General features: G+C 38.6%; 1 protein-coding gene across 4 annotated transcripts in view; it reads left to right on the top strand.

Moving 5' to 3' along the window:
- Nucleotides 1–18,956, top strand: part of NEDD4 (NEDD4 E3 ubiquitin protein ligase) — a 99,111-nt gene that overhangs the window by 13,510 nt on the left and 66,645 nt on the right. For 2 of the 4 annotated variants that reach the window (XM_075897297.1, XM_075897298.1), the window contains exons 2-5: nt 1,132–1,205; nt 2,802–2,880; nt 4,096–4,134; nt 10,136–10,189. In XM_075897297.1, the coding sequence (XP_075753412.1) occupies nt 1,132–1,205; nt 2,802–2,880; nt 4,096–4,134; nt 10,136–10,189 (246 nt within the window). Of the gene's footprint in view, nt 1–1,131; nt 1,206–2,801; nt 2,881–4,095; nt 4,135–10,135; nt 10,190–14,825; nt 18,272–18,956 lie in introns of those variants that run through there. The other 2 variants (XM_075897296.1, XM_006112492.4) reach the window with 2 other exon arrangements.

Genomic DNA, 18,956 nt, shown 5'->3' with positions numbered 1-18,956 from the left:
ATAAGCTATCCCAGCAAAAGCACTCTTTTCTTTCAGAGGGGTAGCTGAGTTGGTCTATAACTGGAAAAACTTAGCCTTTAAGGTGCTGCAAGACTGTTTAGATGATATCATGAGCTCGTTGTGCCCACAAAAGCTCATGATACCATCTACATGTTTTGTTAGTCTTTAAGGTGCTGCTAGACTACAGTTTTTCTATTATCTGTGTAACTGTCTACTAGAGATTTGAATGGTTAAGCCATTAACTGGTAAGCATCACCCATACCAGGTGATGCTTACAAGTTATGGCAAACTGGTTGGGTCTAAAGCAGCCTGCCATGGGCAGGGGGCTGCTCCAGCCCCATGGGCCCTGCTGCAGGCAGAGGGTGCTCCAGCGTGGCTGGAGCACCCCCACACCTGTGAGGGGGGCTTGGCCTGGTGCACTGCAGGCAGTGAGCACTCCACCCATCCATAACATCCTTCCCCATTTAATTGGTTAACTAATTAAATGGAATTCTACATTCTTTCTGTCTACATTAAGGCTTTTGCCAGTAAATACATGTAACTTTTTGTTTAAATCACATCCCTAATGATATTTCTGGCAGAAGTTCCTTGTCTACATCAGGCTTCACTCTGTTAACCATCTTGAAATTACTTACTATTTGCAGTAAAATGTTTTCTATAAAAGAGTGCTTTGCAGCAGTAATGCTGAAGTATTTATATACCATTGAAAAAGCTGTTTGCAGCATATAGCAAACTTTTATTCTTTTGGTTATCTTCTGTCCCTGGGAATTTCCTTCCTTTATGACTGATTCATCCTGTTGAGCAGACTTCTTTCCTGGCAGACCAAAATAATGGAATGTTTAATCTGGAGGACATTTCCCAACTGTATCATGATATTGGCAATTCAAGTTAACTAAGCTCTGTTTTTACTATGGTGAAAAGTGTTTAGTAAGGAATGCAAATGGAACAAATCTGCTACCAAAATTCAGGTTGGTTTCCATCAAAACATATCTAGATTAGACTAGCTTTCAGTCAGAAATCCATTATGCCAAAGATGGAGTTTTTTTTTAATCTGTGGTAAAATAAATTTTAAATTGAGGTAAGAATGTACTGAAACTATAAGTAGGCTGAAAACTTTATTTTATATTTCAGGAAAACACACGAATTGTGAGGGTGAAGATTATAGCTGGAATTGGTCTGGCCAAAAAGGATATCTTAGGAGCCAGGTAAGGGTATCTGTTTAGACTGTAAAGGCAGGGTTGATGGTATATAATTTTCTTCACAAAAATCTAACATGAGATAATACACTGTTTACTACAGTATATGGAACCCATATACCTTCAAGTCCTGTTAAACTTCCTTGAGACAGACATGTACACACACAATCAAAACATGCTAATTATCCAGTCTGGCCCCTTCTACTAAGGCTGTCAAACTGCAGATGCCTTGCTGTCTGTTTGAGTCTGCATGGTTGTGTCAGAAGCTTGTTTTTCTGCAGGTAATATATTAACTAAATCTCAGTAGCTCAAAATTATAGCTGTGAATGCTGTAATTGCCTTTTTGTTCGGTGCCTTCGAAGCCAGAAGTATCAGCTGCATTGAATATTGGCAGGAGCTAAACTATTCCAACTCAAATGATAACTATAGCAGACAATCTGCCAGAGATGTAAAAGGTTAACTCGTTACCCAGTAAGCATTAGTTTTACTGGTATGCTTACCTGATAAATAGATAACTGAAGGGCTGGGCGGGGGACAGCTTCCCTCCTGCTGTATATGGGATTGCAGCGGGATCTGGTTGAATGATTGATTAAAATTATATCATTTAATTGGTTAACTTTTTAAAGAGGTATTTACATCCTTACAGTCCACTAGCTCAGTATAGATGTAGGTTATTGCAGAAGGGAGCTTCTCATGGGGTAGTCGTGTTAGTCTGTAACTTAAACACTTCAGCACTGTTGACTAACATGTATTAGGTCATGAGCTTTCATAGATCAATAACAGCAAAAGCATTTTCCTGTTAAGTGTAGGACTTGTGTTAATGAAACTAATTAAGTCAGGCTGGATGTCTTTCATAGTATGTGATGTGGTAATGTGACTATCAAAGGCAGGAAAATTGCCTTGGTAGTACATTAACCTGTTAAGCTCTGTATCCAAGCCTAAGTTGACAGTGTTAAACTTGCACAAGGAAGCCTGCTGAAAAGCTAGACCTGTAAGCCCAGAATGCTACTCTGACTTTTTTAGGAATCTGCTTAACTATTTCATGTATGTGGACTGAAGTGGTCAACTGGGGTTATAGAATTTTCACAATTTCAGGTACTTATTTAAGATCAGACTCTATCCTGACTTTACCCAAGTATTAGCTAGGAAGAAGGGTGCATTTGGGGGTCAAGAAGCTGTATTCAGTTTGATTCAAAATCTTTCAAGCTTATAAAATAGTTGAAAAGAGTTTCTGTGCAAAAAAGGTGGGGGACTTCTTTTGTTTTCATGTCCTCTGCAAAGAACTTGCGTAAATAGACCTGCATAACCCAAAGTGGGGTTACTTTATATACCCAAATTAAAAAGCATGGTAAGAGAACCAAAGAAGTGCCACCGTGGCTTAACTAAATAAAAGAAGCAGTGACAGGTAAAAAGACATCTTTTTAGAATGTGGAATTATTTTGAATAAGCTCTCTGGCCTGTTATACAGGCAGTCACACTAGTAGTTGTTTCTGACCTTGAAATTTAAGAACCTTCACAATTCTTAATCATGTAAACATTTAAAAAAAGACTAAGAATAATGACGACAACTGTTGGAGATCTCTTTGTGTTTTTTTTTTTTCCCAGTGATCCTTATGTGAAAGTGACAGTGTATGATCCAGTGAATGGAATCTTTACCAGTGTTCAAACAAAAACTATTAAAAAGGTCAGTCCTCTCTTTTTTTTCCCTTATTTTAGCATGTTTCTAGTAAGAAAGTGAAGATTGAAATAAATAGGACTAAATCACAATGCTTCGTGGTTAAGAGCTGGGGTAATCTAAGGAAGGGAGCATTCTATAATTGACAGGTATTAGTTCTGCAGCTGGCATGATTTAGTTAAGGTTGCTTTGGGCAGGGAGCTGGACTTGATGACTTCTTCCAGCCCTAGGAGTCTGAGCTGTGGAAGACTCATTTTGTTGTGTTTCTTAATGGCAGGGAATGGAAAAGGGATGTGTAGTCTCAAAGGTAGGCCATTCATGGGGGTTCCATATTGGGCTTTTTATGCAGAAAAATAGCTCCTCTTCTCTTATTCCTACTTAGGAATGTTAAAAAGGATTATTTTGTAAACATGTCACCACTGAAATGTTTACGTTCAGGGAGTGGGGGAGCTTTTAAACTGGCTCCCCATAAGCACCAGCTCCTGCCTGCCCTCCCGCATGCTGCTGCCTCTGATATCGAGGCAGCAGTGCAGGGTGGGAGGAGGGACAGGTGACTCTACAGGAACTGGTTCTCACAGGGAGATGGCTGAAAATGTGGCTCCCCGTGAGCACTGGCTCCTTCTTGCCCCCTTGCACTGCTGCCTTTGTATCAGAGGCAGCAGCGTAGGGAGGCAAGAGCTCCTGTCTGCCCTCTAACCCCAACTGCGTTTCTGCATGTAACCGTGAAAGTTAACCAATGAACCCAGGCTTTTTGGTTAACCATTAAGCATTTAAACTGTCACATCCCTAATTCCTATCTTCACCTTTTCTCGCCCTTCCTCTAACTTGAGCATAGGTCAGTGAAGAGCTATGCTGTTGGTCCCTCTTGGGTGCACAGAGGGGCAAGTAGAAGTTTTTACATCACTAACCTGAAGACAGTTAACAAACAGAAATTCAGTTGGATTTGGAGGAGCACAGCAGAGTCACTGTTTCCCAACCTAATGTGTGCTTCCTAACTGCCACAATCTCATAATTAGTGAAGTGGGTCATGTTGTGACAATCTTTATGCACCTTTTCCATATGTACCAGCCAAAATCGAGCAATATTTGTGTGAGTTAACTCCTTTCTGCATAGGAGGAGAGCACGAGGCCTGGCTTTTGAGCTCTGACTGCTTCTATGTTAACTACCAAAGTTAAAATAGCACAAACACTGTGTGTAATCAAAATGTTGTTTCTTTATCTGTAGACCTTGAATCCAAAATGGAATGAAGAGTTCTTGCTTAGAGTAAGTAGTTTTATGAGTTTGATTACATATTTTTTACATTTTTAATATAGTATACAAGATATTTGCTTAGTATACAAGATATTTGCTACTAATATGCACATAGTACTACTAAAACGGTATGTTCACGACTTGTATGTTATAGTGCAAAATAACATTTTGTGAATTATATTTGTGGTAGCATAGCAATTTACAGAATGAGAAAAATAGCTTATCTTTAGCACTAGTTAATCCGTTTCTGATGCATCTATTTGAAGTGGATTATTACACACTAATTTTTAATTTCAGGAGCAATTTTAATATTCTGAAACATTGAATATACTGCTTTCCTAATTATGTTTTTCTGTAGCTTCATTACTTGTCATGGGGGATAGAACTAACACTTTTTCTGTAATGGTTTATTAATTTAGATGCACCAATCTGCCACTAGAGGGCATGCAACAACTTGACATTTTCTGTTTAAATCTCTCAACTTGGATCCCAGTTCAGGTTTTAAAAAGATGAAATCTATTTACAAGTAAACTAGATAATTCAAAGCAAAACATTGATAAGAGTTGCTTAGTCATATTGGCGAATTTTTATATTGATTTCGTTACTGTTAATCATCCATATTTTTCAGATGTTAAGCCTGATAACTGAGGCATCAGCTTCATACAAAGCATGCAACTACTGAATTTGTACAGAGTTATATTAGAGAGCTGCAGTAAGATAAACTTGCTTAATATTGATAGTGGGTAGGAAGCAGAGAAACACAAGTGATTAGGTCCTGTGTAGACCATAAGAAAAGTGTATTCTCTTCGGATAACATTTCATGAAGTCAGGTATAAGAAAGAAACTAAAATGTCTGGCCCCAAGCTCCACAAGGCACTGCTGCTTTGAAGTACCTCCCCTTCATCCCTCCCCCTGCTTGCTGCCTTTTTTTGATAGAGGCAGCAAGGGGAAGGGGAGCGACTAGTCAACGTAGCCTGTTGACTATCCGATAAGCATTTGCTTATCGGATAGTTGGCTAGTCATTCACATTCCTACTGGCCATAGTGGCTACTGCTTCAGAACTGGTTGGACACCACAGCTCTACAACACAAGCGCTTCCAGAAGTATCTAGTAGTACTAATGGCCCTTCTACCTTGATGACTGGCTGATAAGAGCCAATTTATAAAGGAATTCATCTTTGTCCCGGGTACTCTAAAAAGTGAGACAGAATGAAACCAGTGTTCCAATGCACTGATTTACTTTATGTAGTAGTGAGCAAAAGTACTTGAAAATCCAACCTATTGGATTTTTTTCTTCTTCTCAGAAGCAAGGTCACGTTCTGCCACTTAACAGGAGGTGCAGTTTGACAGATTGGATGTTTGGTGGATCAGTGTATTCTTTATTGTTATGCAAGAGTGTTCTTTGAATTTCAGAGCAGGGAATCTTCTGAAAGAAACACATACTGAGGGTAAACTTCTCCATCTGGGATAGAGGAAGAATTTAATCTTCATCAGTTTTCCATTAAGTTTGTCCTGGATTATTGGATCTCCCCCTTATCTCTGAAAAATTATTTTTGTTGAACATTGGTACATGACACTTGTACTCTTTTTAAGTAGGAGTAAAGCACTTGTTTTAAGATTGCTCTTGAATAGCAGTCTCCATCTGGGATATGCTGCTTTTGAAACTGATAGCATAAGGAGATTCTGGTAGTAGCTCCATATATTGCAAAAGAGTACATTCCTGGTGGTGAATCAACTGGATGAATTTATTACAAAATAGAAGAACTAATAGATGACCCACAGTGAAGCACTCTATATCAGTGTTTCTTAAACTTTTTAAGACTAAGGAACATCAAACAATTTTTTTTTGAGGAGCACCGAGGATTTTTTTGTTGAGTGCCTCCTCTTCCCCCCCCCCCCCCCCCAAAAAAAAAAAGTTGGACAGAGAAAGGTTCAGGGGAAAGTTATTGAGTAAAAAAGAAAAAAGTCGCCTGCCCTTTTAAGGGCAGCCATTTTGAATTCTGTTCTCCGTGGCAGTGTGCCGCAGAACACAGTTTAAGAAATACTGCTATATACTGTGTCCTTAGAGGGTAAAGAAGATGCTGAATCCTGTGTAAAGTTCTCTCAAAAGTGGCTTCTCATTCTAATTAAATCAATCATCTAACTTACAGTTTTTTACCATAAACCATATTCTCCACCTAGGGAAGTTGAGTTATTTTACCTCATGGGACTAAACCATTTTGTGAGTAGTTACCTTTGTATGCTTTACTGAGGGTAGGTAATTTCTGCACAGACTGTCAGACCAGATCTGACTGTCCTTTGCTGCTGTCAGTTAGCAAGGATCTAGATATCAAAAAGCAGAAGAGCGTGCCACACTTACGGCATCCTCTACTGTAATAGTTTACAAATGTTTTTTCTCATGACCTTGTTGATGCCCATGACACAACATGACTTGACTCAAGTGTGGTCTTTAAGATGGTGCTGAGAATGAGAGCTTTGGGGGTAGAAGAGGGGGTGCCAGCTTTGGGGTGGGGAAGTCTGAGCTGGGGCAGGAGTGGCTTACTTTGAGTTGCTCCTGGTCAGCCGTGCAGCAGGGGTACTAAGGTAGGCTTCCTGACTGTCCTGGCACTGTAAACCATGCTGTGCCACAGAAGCAGCCAGCAGTAGTTTTCCAAATAATGGCAGTGCGGAATCAGTACTAGGGGCAGTGTGCAGAGCCCTATGCACTAGTTCTCTTCCTTGCCCTCCCCTCCCCCCCCCCCCAGGAGTCACAGGTCTGGCTGCTTCTGGGGTGCAGCACTGTGTGCAGTGTCAGGATGAGCAGAAAACTCAGTACTTAGTACCCTCATTGATCATCCTGCAGCAACGAGACTGATGCCTGACATTCCATGACCCAGTACTGGGTGCTGACCCCTAGTCTGAAAACCACTGCTGTACAGCATGACTTTAATTTCTCCACAGAGAGAACAATGCTACTTGGATTTATGGCAATACCTTCAGTATTTGCTGGATTTGGCTCTCTTGTGTCCTACATCAGGCTAAGGAGAGAAGTCTTGCAGTCTTGTTGTCAACTCTTCATAAAAGACACCGATAATGAAAAGTACAAAAGGGTTAATGAGTATACATCTTCCTACAATGTATGCAACTCTTGGATTTAATCTTGTTAAAGTTGCAAAACCAGACAATACTACATACCACTAACATGAGGATGGGAGTCTCAGTAATAATTTAAAGACCTAAACGAATAAGCAGACAGAAAGGAAGGACAGGGAGAGAATGGGTTTAGGTAGCTTTCTTTGAGTAGCCCAAGATTATTTTTTTCATCCACTGTGTTTAGAAACAAGATCAAATTTGTCTTCAAATTCATGTAGCTGCTCTTTGCAGCAACTGACTATTCTTTCTTTGGCTAGTTACTCAGTTCTGATTACCTCTGTTCTGGGCACAAACCTACTCTTCCACTTTGGTAAAATCATGCGCTTTCAAGATCATTGCTTCCCTCAAGAACCAAAGTCTTTTTGTGACAGAGAAAATTCAGCTAGCAGGTAAATAACTTGAGAGACTTTTTGGCAGAGATTTAGGTATTGAGGACAAATACTACTATAATTCTTGTGTTCACCTCTTTCCACAGTTGTTGGCTAGTCCCATAGTATATGTATCAGACTTCCTTGTTCTTTGTCAGTGACATCAACAAATATCAAAGAACAAGATCTTTATCTTGTGCAACCTCTGTAGCATCCAGCACATAAATAAAATCTTTTTTGGTACCATGCATAGCCTGAAATTCAGAGAAGCACTTTTAATGCTATGTAATAACCTGTGCTATTGGGATTTTTAAAAGCTGTGAAATCTTGTACCCTGGGGCCAATTGGTTCCTCAGGCCCACCTCCTTACATTTTGGACTGCTTGACAGTAAAACTGATTGATTGGAAATTTCCTGATGAAATAGTTTCATTGGAAAAATATCTTTGTTGAATGTATAATGCTCTCACAAAACATCTCTGATTTGAACTTTTATTTAAATCTGCCTACATTTCAATCTGAAGCTTACTTGGCTTTCTGCCAACTTGCTGTGCAGATTGTGCTTGAGCCTTTAAGGTTTTCCAGCTCTGAGGCAACATCTTCTGCACAGGGCCAGGAGCCTGGAAGCCCTGAGAACCCAACACAAGAGAGGGCCTAAGAGCTGCTGCTCCACCATGCAGGCTGCCTCAGGTGGGGGACCCCTGCAGTTTCCTGGCTTGAGGCTGTCATCCGTGCTTGTGAATGGGCCAGCTCTATTAGACAATTGCCATGCAAGTAACGCTTAGAAAACTGACCAGTTAGTAACTGTCAAACAATCAGTTACATCCTTTATGCCCTCTTTTCTGAGTGTTTGGATCTTAACTAAGATTCTGAATTGTTGGGAAGAATGAGTGATACTTTGGGCTCTACGTTTTTCCATCTTACCTGGACAAGTAGTGTGTAGGATAAATTTATATTAATGGACATTGCTGTCTAGAACAGAGCTACTCAACACGCAGCCTGTGGGCCACATGTGGTCTGTGGCCCATTTGTTTGCGGCCCGCAGTGTGGGTTTACATGGGGCTCATTCTGCAGCCTCTGGATGGGATCCTTTGAACATGGCCTCCACTGGGAACACACTCCACAATGGCAATTCAATATAATGGTCTTCTGTTGATATGTGTTTTATTAGTTACATTTGTGGACTGTCATTGCTCAGTAAAAGTGCTGCTATATGGGTGGAAATTGGGGAAAAATATTACATTTTATAAATATCAGCGGAACTGACTTAAATGGGGCCTGCGTGTTGTGTAGTCTTGCCCTAATCTTTGTATTCATGCCAGTCAGCGTGAAAAGCTATTTGCATATATATATTTGCATGTATATGCAACCACACTTAAGTTGTGGCCCTTGGCATGTGCTGTGAGTGTCATTGTGGCCCCTGGGGCTTCCAAAGTTGAGTAGCCCTGGTCTAAAAGTACAAAGTTAGCATCTCCAAAACGTGCTCGTAATCTTACTGTATATTTTAGAAATGTGTGTCTGTCTCTATCTGTAAGTCTGTTTGTTCAAGAACTCCTAAACTGGGGGTGGGCAATAATTGTTGCAGAGGGGCCGCTTAATGAATTTTGGTACGTGGCACAGGCTGGCTTCAGGTCCTCAGAATGGGCAGAGCCTCAGGCAGAAGGGGTAGGGCTAGTGGCTAGAGATAGTGAGTGTAAAAAAGATACTGGGTGAGACAGTTACACAGATTTAGTGTGCGGCACAGAGATGGGAATGTACAAATAACCTGAAATGTACCTGAAGCGTAAAATATGCTCTATTACTGTAAGAATTCACTGGCCTTTCTAAGTTTTATCACATCTCCACTCAAATACTCAAGCACTCCATTGTGTTTACTTTTAGTAACAACATGTCAAATGGTTTAAGAAACAATGCTTGTTCAATCTGATATATTCTGAACTTATTCTGTGTAGAACTGTCAATATTCTTTAAACACCGTAAAGAGAACTATCAAGACCCGATGCCTGTTTGAAGCCAGACAAGATTAAATTAGAAATTAGGCCCAATATTTAAACAGTGAAGAATAGTGACAATTGGAGCCAGCTTCCAGGGGCTGTGTTTGAGTCTCTATTCTTTGATGTCAGTAAATCAATACTAGATATCTTTCTGGAGGATAACTTGTGTTTCACTAAAGAATATTAGGCTTAATAAAAAAAATAACTGAGACATTTTTTGGCCTGTAATATACAGGTGTTCAGACTTCATGATCTAATGCTCCCTTCTGGTTTTGAATTCTGTGAATCTATACAGTGGTCAAGGTTTGTCAGGTTTAATACTAATTTTGTATCTTGATTCTAAATTAATTTGAACTTTTAATGAGTGTTTTATAAAGAATTGTCCTTTTCAGTACAAGATTTGCGTGATCTATATACTGCTTCCTGTTTAATCCTAGAATATTTGCTTTAGCAAAAATAACTGCTGCAGCTTTCCAAATATCTTGACTGACTAATAACTGTTAATCTGTTCCTCTTTCCTAGGTTGATCCTCAGCAGCACAGGCTCCTTTTTGAAGTATTTGATGAAAACCGTTTGGTAGGTCACTGCACATTAGAATATTTGTTCTTTAAAGACATGAATGAAATCAAGTTTAGATGGAAATGTTTAAAAAAGGCAGTTCCATAATTAATTTTTATAAACCTACCAGATTTAAGGCTAAATCTGACAGTTCTTTTTTCTTTTTCTTTTGAAGTCACTACTCTTTGTAATTCTTCTGTTAGAAATTTTGGAATCCAGTGTCTTGTATGTAGTATCTGCTTGTTCAAATGTTTTCATGGATTCTTTGATCTGACTGTCTTTATAGTTTGAGTTCGTGTACTGCTATGGAAACTTGATGGTAGCTTTCTTAAATGATCTGAGGCTTGTTTTACCTGCTACCAAATGCCCTTAGTAAAGATACAGGCTTCTCTGAGATGGATGTGGTTTTGACCACTGTTTTAATAACTTAATTTGGCAAGAAGGAAACATTAATTTTTAAACTTACTTTGCAGTTGTATCTTACCTAAAAGGTTCATTATCATGAACTGGTATGTTGATTAAACCAAATATAGCCTTTTAACTAAAGTTGGTGTACTACTGTTGGCTAGCCAGAGGATACACTAGATCCCTATAAATATCTATTTAAGAAATAAAATTTAACATACTCTTATTCAAATTTGTTAATATTTTTTTACAATACGCCTTCACTATGGATTTGTCATCCTATGATTGGATGAAAACTGGAATTCAGTTTAAAATGTATAGAGAACATTTTAAAATTGATCTTTTTATTGGATACAGAAAATAAAAATTATCAAAATACATCTTAAATTTAAAAATATATTAAAGTATTAACTGTAGTTAGTTGACTTTCTGGTCAATGTGGGTCAAACTTTCTACTTAGGACTCTAAAGGCGTATATTGGCACTTATTCTTCCTGGGTGTATTTAAAAATCTCACTAGGCACTTCTCTGCAGCTTGAGATGACTAAATATCTTTGAAACTCTGGCCCTATGTCCTTCAAATTCTTTAGAATTAGGAGAGCTTATCCTCTCCAACCTTATTTTAAGTCATAGATGGAAGAAAACAAACTTCCCTGCTTTTTCAACTCATTTTCTTAACTTTGAATGAACTAGTCCAAATAAAGAAAATATTTTCTCTTCACCAGCTATGTAAGCTGAATCTAAAAATAATTAGGGCAAAATCTTTTCTGTTAAACCAAAACTGACAGTTTGAATTGATATCAAAAGATAGGCTTTCCCCTATTTTGTATATTTTTTAAAAAAAGAAGCACCTTTTTCACTTAGCAACTTGAAAGCTCAATGATACAGCATATTTCTTAAATTACATTAGTAAATGTAACCCTTAAATTTGAGAATGTCTAAAATACATTTTATTTTTAGAACTCTGTTTTTGATGCTTGCTAATTTTAGCTAAATAGTTAATATATTATAAAAATATTGTTTTTTTTTTTTTTAATCTGCCTTCTTGGAGACTGGCCATCAAGAGCATCAGCTGTTTTAGCAGATTGGCAAATGAACCTCTAGAATGACTTTTGAAGTTTTGTGCATCAGCTTTCCCTCAAACTATAATAGAAGTACTCAAAAGGCACTGGGATTTGGTTGTTAACTAGAGGTGTAATTTCTAAAAGCACCTATATCTTATTTTCGATAGCAGTCTAAATTGCTTACACTGCCGCTTCCCGTTTTGTATGTGTGCAACTGATTGGTTTTCTTTTCTAAGAGGAGTACTTTTGCATTTATCCTTTTTGAATTTCATTCTATTTACTTCAGACCATTTCTTCAGTTTGTCAGATTACTTTGAATTCTAATCCTGTCCTCCAAAGCACTTGCAAACACTCCCAGCTTGGTATTGTATGCGAACTTTAAGTGTCATTTTCTAAACCGTTGCTGAACGTATTAAACAGAACCAGACCTCGAACTAATCCCTCAGGGACTCCACTCAGTATGCTTTTCCAGCTTGACTGAATCACTCTTTGAATATTAGGGTTGGAAGAGACCTCAGGAGGTCATTGTGTCCAGCCCCCTGCCCAAAGCGGGACCAACGTTAACTAAATCATCCCAGCCAAGGCTTTGTCAAGCCAGGACTTAAAAACCTCTAGCGATGGAGATTCTTCCATTTCCATAAGGAACCCATTCAAGTGCTTCACCACCCTCCTATTAAAATAGCTTTTCCTAATATCCAACCTAGATCTCTCCCACTGCAACTTAAGACCATTGTTCCTCATTTTGTCATCTGTCACTACTGAGAACAGCTTATCTCCATCGTCTTTGGAATCTCCCTTCAGGTACTTGAAGGCTGCTATCAAATGCCCTCTCACTCTTCTCTTCAGTAGACAAGCCCAAATCCCTAAGCCTTTCCTTGTGCTCCAGCTCCCTAATAATTTTTGTTGACCTCTACTGAACTTTCTCCAGGATGTCCATGTCTCTTCTGTAATGGGGGCAGGGAGTCGGGATGAGGGCAGAATTGGATGCAGTACTCCAGATGTAGCCTCACCAGTGCTGAATAAAGTGGAATAATCACTTCTCTAGATCTGCTGGCAATGTTCCTTCTAATGCACCCTAATATGCCATTAACCTTCTTGGCTTCAAGAGCACACTGTTGAATCATATCTAGCTTCTCGTCCACTGTAATCCCCAGGTCCTTTTCTGCTGAACTGCTGCTTAGCCAGTCAGTCCCTAACCTATAACAGTGCTTGGGATTCTTCTGTCCCAAGTGCAAGACTCTGCGCTTATCTTGTTGAACCTCATTGGCCTTTGGAAATGGTTTTCCAACCAGTTATGCATCCATCTTTATGATTGCTCCATCTAGGTTGTGTTTTTCTTGTTTTAAGGAGAACATGTGAGACTGTATCAAAAGCATTACTAAAGTCAAGGTAAACCACATCTACCGCTCCTCCCATCCCATAAGGCTTGTTACCCTGTTAGGTTTGACACAATTTGATCTTGACAAATCCATCTTAAAACTAAACCTCGTATTAATCTGTGGTATAGTTTTAATAACAATGTTGCCTTTCTGGATTGCAGTGCCTTCTCTCACACTTAATGTGTTCAGCAATAATCATTTTTATTATCTCAACTGCAGCTGGTTGTCAACAGGTGGGATCAAACTTTAGACCTCTGAAGCTTACTGAATAAACCCATGTTGCATGAGCTAAAGGCCAAATGACGATTAGCTCAGGCTGTAGTAAATGCCTCAATCTCGAGATGTTCTAGGTACCATTAGAAGGGATCAGAGTGCCACACCAAACAGGCCTGCATTACACTGCCAGCAAGCTTCATGGATTATTTTTCAGCATGTACTTTCATCTGCCTAAGATTAGAGAAAAGGCAAAATTCTCTATTAGCACTAGCCTCTGAGAATCTGTCAAAAGAATGGCAGTTCAGGGCTTTATAACCTCTTGTCTTGTGAAGTTCCTCATTGTGATTTTTAGAAAGCAAGCATGGCAGTAATGCTCATGAAGTAGAGCAATCTGGAGAGAGAGGTGGAAGTAAATAAGGCTTCTGTGTTGAACTCATTGCTAAATGACAAGATTGTCAGGTCCAGCTGTATTCACTAGCAGGATTCTTTTGTAGCTGATGGATTGACAGTGACTAGCCAAGAAACCTATAGGTGGCCAGACACTGCTGGTTTTGCTATCCATAACTGGGTAACTGTTAAACTATGTGAGACATAAGTTTTGCTATTGCACTTCTTCACAATCTGGATACTGACTGGTAACAATGGTTACTACTTCCTAGTAGAACAGTTTAATGTGGGAGAAAGTGTTCCCAGTACATAGTATTCACACCTATGCAGCGAGGAAAGTACCAGTGAACTGTAGTCATTACTATTGCAAAAATCTTGGATTGTGAGATTTAAAACAGGATTGTTGATGTGAGGAAAGAGCTGGCAACATACATCAGTAAGCCAATGATCAACCAGACCATAATGGATCTGAAGTAATTTCATTATCAAAGTAACCAGGGAAGATCATGCTTCAAGAAACGTATTATCTAGTGTGAAGGGACACACTTAAATCTAAAAATACTACTACATGACTAAACCTCTGACTGCTTTACTTAGCATAGCTCTTAGTAAAGGAGGAGACATCATGCTTAAAAGTCTAATTCTCTTGTGGTGAATGTTGCTAAGACTTTTATCAGAGTGTTACTTTCTATAGCAGACTTGGATAACTTCAGGCCCATCGATGGTGGGAGGGTGCTAAAAAAGGCAGCTGTCCCAGGGCCTGGCAATTCAAAAGGGCCCAGGGCTCCTGGCCACTACTGCTATTACTGCAGCAGTGATAGTGGCCAGAACCCTAGGCCCTTTAAATAGAGGTCACAGCCCTGAGGAGCACACTCCTGAGGGCTGGTTGCGGGGGAGGGAAGTACCCAGCACAGTCTATGGGTGAGGCTGAGGGCTGGCTATTCTCAGTCCTGCCCCTTCTGGGAATGCAGTCACCTTGCCCAGGAGCCTAGCATTTCTTTTACCCTCTCTTTCTCCCACCCCTCAAGTAAATTGATAAGTTTAATTTTGTTAACCTGTAGACTAAATTAACCGAGTCATACTTAAGTCTCTTTGTTTCTAGTTTTTTTTTTTTTTAAGGCTTCTTCTTTATCAACTTGAAACTCAAAAAAAAAAAAATTGTATTACTTAATGGTTATACATAACTTTCTGAACCTGTGACCAAAACAGCTCTTTGAAAACCCACACTGTAACTTTGATTAGTGATGCTTGGTGGAATAGCTGAACTGTTTGTTATAAAAAAGACAGTAAATAAGCTATTATATGTTGATTAATTTCTAGCCATTAAAATGTGGGTAATGAGGTTAAATGAACCTTGGAGTATTAACAAAAAAACCTTGTTTGCGTGCAAACTAAGTAGTGTTAACTTTAGTCCTGGCCCTTATTTGGAGAGGGGATAAAGCTGTTCTTTTTACTGCATACTAACCAAAAATATAGAAAAGGTCATGTAAATATTGAGCAGAAAATATCCAACAGTTTGACCTATGATGAAGGGATAAATGGTCTAGTGTTCTCTCCTCCTGTTTGAGCTTTACCAGACCAGTAATTCATTCCTTCTTAATATGTTAGCATTTAGTATTGCATGAAGTATCATTTCTGTTCACTGCTATTGACACTTCACAGCAAGACTACATTTTTTCCAAAAGTCCCACTAGGTGCCAGCAAAGGGCCTTTTCTGTCAATATGGCAAATGCCTGGAGAAATTGTCATTTTTAGTCTTTCATTTTTGGGGAAAATTACCAGTATATTTTTAGTTTGATTAGTCTAATTGTGTTTCCATAGTGGCTCTCAAAGCACTTTATTAAAATTGCACCTCCTTTCTATTCTTGTTACTGTAGTTAACTGTGAATGTATAAGATTACTGTACAGTGTGCATACAGTACCTTATGGAATGTAGCTTGGAGTAGTCTTCATCTGTGAATTGTATGCTATATAAGCAGTTGTTTAAATATGCAGCATATACTGTACAGCTGTAGAAAGACCTCATATGAACTGTGTGTGTGAGATAAATACATATAAAATCTCTGTAGGTACGGACCTGAAGATTTCACACCAAAAGCATTGTTGAACATTTCATACTCTGCCTCTCTAATTCGTAGATAACCAGACGTTAGTCCAGAACATGGACTGCTGACCAACAATTTAAGCACTTGAGTTTGAAATGTAAAAAGTTGTAAAAGTGTGAAAAGTCTAACTCAGCACACTTTTAACCTGAAAGACTAAAATATACTCACTAGAAAAGAACCTCTGGGCTTCACTGAAACCTTGAGCGACAAGCTTTTAATCAGGAGGAAATTTTATGGTTTTATTTAACCCAGTTATATCTTTGTTAAAAACTGAAGTAATGTGGCACTGTAGGATTCCATGAACTGTGAACCATATTAAGTGTAATTCCAGTAGTTTTCTTAGGACTCTCAAAATAACTCTAATTTTAACCTTTTGTTAGTATGAAATGGCTTAGTTCATTGGTTTTTGCATAACCAGATGTAGTTTACTTGCATGGGTTACTATTTGGCAATTCAATCCTAGATTTGATACTCTGTTATAAGGGACTTCATTGCTACCAACTTCCTGTAATTCTAAACCTGTGGGTAAAAATATTAGTAGTCATACGCTGCCGCAGAGAGCATAGACATGTTGGTTAAGCTAGTGTAAGTGCTGCAAAATTTTCTGTTTTTAAACTCCTGAGAGCTGGAATATTCTTGGGTTATATTCATTTATGTACATTACAGAAGGTAACATTGAAACAAGTTTGGCAGCGTGTCAGTATACAGCAGCTGAGTTAATCTTGATGGTCGTTGGAAATCAAGTGCTTTTTAAGTGATTGCATTCTGTCTACAAACAGACAGCCCAGAAACCACAGTTCAAGGAATGGCTGACTTGTTTTAGGAGGTGCTAGTTACTGTCTTGCCGAAATAGGGACAAAGGCTGCATCTTTCATGGGATCTCACTTTTGCAATGTGTTTGAACTGGATCACAGTTCTGTGCAGCTGCCTCTAGCCTTTCTGCAAAAGGAGCTTTATGGTTCTTACTTGCTAACATGTGTGCAAATGAGAACAAATGGCACGACGGTTAAGATTGCATTTTGCAGCCCGAAGAAGCAACACTGATCCGTTATCAGAAACCTCTGGCGATGGTTTGGATAGTAACATTCATGTGTATTTCCAAAGACCTTCACAGAATTCTGCACCTGATATTATAGAAATGAAGCTGACTCCCAGGCAAGCTGGCTTTCCAACTACAATGCAGGAAATAATTAATCAACAGCAGCATTCAACTGTTTCTTCACTGCAAAAGAACAACAAAAAGAGCACCTCACTGCAGATTTCCCTGCAGTCTAGAAGGTATAGTGAATGTTTTCAATCTGATGCAGTAGTTGCTAGTGAAGACCCTTTCATCAGTGTTGGTAATGAAGGAAACACTTGTAGCAGGAATATGGCTGATTACAGATCTAATATGTTAAATAGTAGCAGCCATTTAAGCAATGCTACCATGTGCAATACTAATCTAGGTGATATTGCAGCCAATAACACTGGATACCTCAGTAGCACTGGGAGTGACTATGAATCGTGTGCAAGTATCACTAGTGATGGAGACTCATTCAGCAACAGTATCATCAGTGACAGTAGTAGTTGCACTCTTTCCACAGGTGGTGATACTTTCTGTAGTAATATTGTATATAGTACTTCTTCATATAGAAGCACGGCATACAAATGTAATTCCTATAGGAACAATATATCTCAGGAAACTTCATGTAGAAGTAAAAATAATACTGCTTTTGATCAAGATGGTTTGGAGCAAATGAAATTGCCAATGAGGAGGAAAACTAAAATTCCACTACGGCGTTTTTCATCATTGGTAATCTTTCCTAGGAATCCTTCGACAACCCCACCAACTTCTCCAACATGTTTGGGTCCCCTGCCAAGCAGAGGACCTTATCAAACATCACATCGATTAGTTATTTCTCCTACTGAACTGGCACAGAATGAAGATCAAGCAACTTCTACAGGGTTCACTTCAACATCAGTCAGTGGACTTCGACTGTCTAAAACGGTTGGCTCTCCTGGTGACACTAGAGACATTAGACCCCTTTACTTGAATAATTCATTACAAGACAAAAATCAGGCCACAAGTAGAGTTGAACAAAAGCCATCTGATAGTTTCTCTTGTATTTCAGTTCATTTCACTCAGCAAAGAGAATCTGCATCAAGGGATGAAACGGTTAATGGTTGTTGCAGTCCAGAGTTATCAGAAAAGGAGTTAAATTTGTACTCTGATGCAAAGTGCTCTCATTTAAAACTGATACGTAGCACATCTGCATGTTTGCCCTCTAAAAAACATTCTGAGTATCAGATTCTTATTAGCGAATTAGAAAGACCAAATACACAAATGAGGACAACCCACCTGCAAAGAAGTGTTTCATTAGAAGGATCTTGTCAGAAAGTTTCTTGCTGTTTATCCAGTCTTAAATACAAGTATCCTAAGGCAGAGACATCGCAGTTGCACATACAGTTCACACCGGGAAATGACAGAAAAACTAGTGGCTTTCAAAAAAATTCCAGTACCTGCAAAAGGGAATCATCAAGTAGCACTTTGTGGAAGCCCTGTAAGGTGAGGGTTTTTGTATTATTTTCAAAGAAAAACTGCCAGTGGATCTGAAAATAGCATGATAGCTTGTAATAATTTGGTCTCTTCTAGTGTATAATATCCTTTGTAGCTGAAAATTCCCAGTAAAGCACCTGAACTTCAGATATTAATTCAGAATCATAACTGATTATTTAAACCATTTATCTGCATGTAAATTACTTTATTATGTAGTAATCTACATGTTTAAGTTCTTGACTTAAAATCAAATTTGAGTTAAAACTTTAACTGTATTGTTAATCCAAAACAGAACTAATTGTTGCTGAAATAACTATTTAAAGATGCCTAAGAATGAATACGTTACTATAATCTTTTATTTATTTTATGTAAGTTTAAAAATTTTTGCAGAAACTTGCTGTGTTGAGAATTAATTAAAAGTAACATTTGAGCAGAGCAACTGTAAAATACTATTTGTATCTGTATACACCCTGAGCCACAGGAATTTTAAGTGTTTCCTCCCCTTTTTTCTCCAACCACTAGTTCAGCCTGAACTTTATTCTGTAACTTAATATCTTTTCCAACAACATTGCAGTCTGAATTAGTTCTTGAGTTTAGTAGTTTTAACTTTTGAGTAATAAAACTCCTCTCAAGCTAAACTTCAGAAATTTGTTCTCTTGTATTCAACGTGAAACTTATATTTGTTAATAATGAT

The sequence above is a fragment of the Pelodiscus sinensis genome, chromosome 14 (genome assembly GCF_049634645.1).
Source record: "Pelodiscus sinensis isolate JC-2024 chromosome 14, ASM4963464v1, whole genome shotgun sequence".
In the NCBI taxonomy this organism is placed as follows: Eukaryota; Metazoa; Chordata; order Testudines; family Trionychidae; genus Pelodiscus; species Pelodiscus sinensis.
Note: the sequence above shows the minus strand (reverse complement) of the source record. Positions and strands in the feature narration are given on the sequence as shown.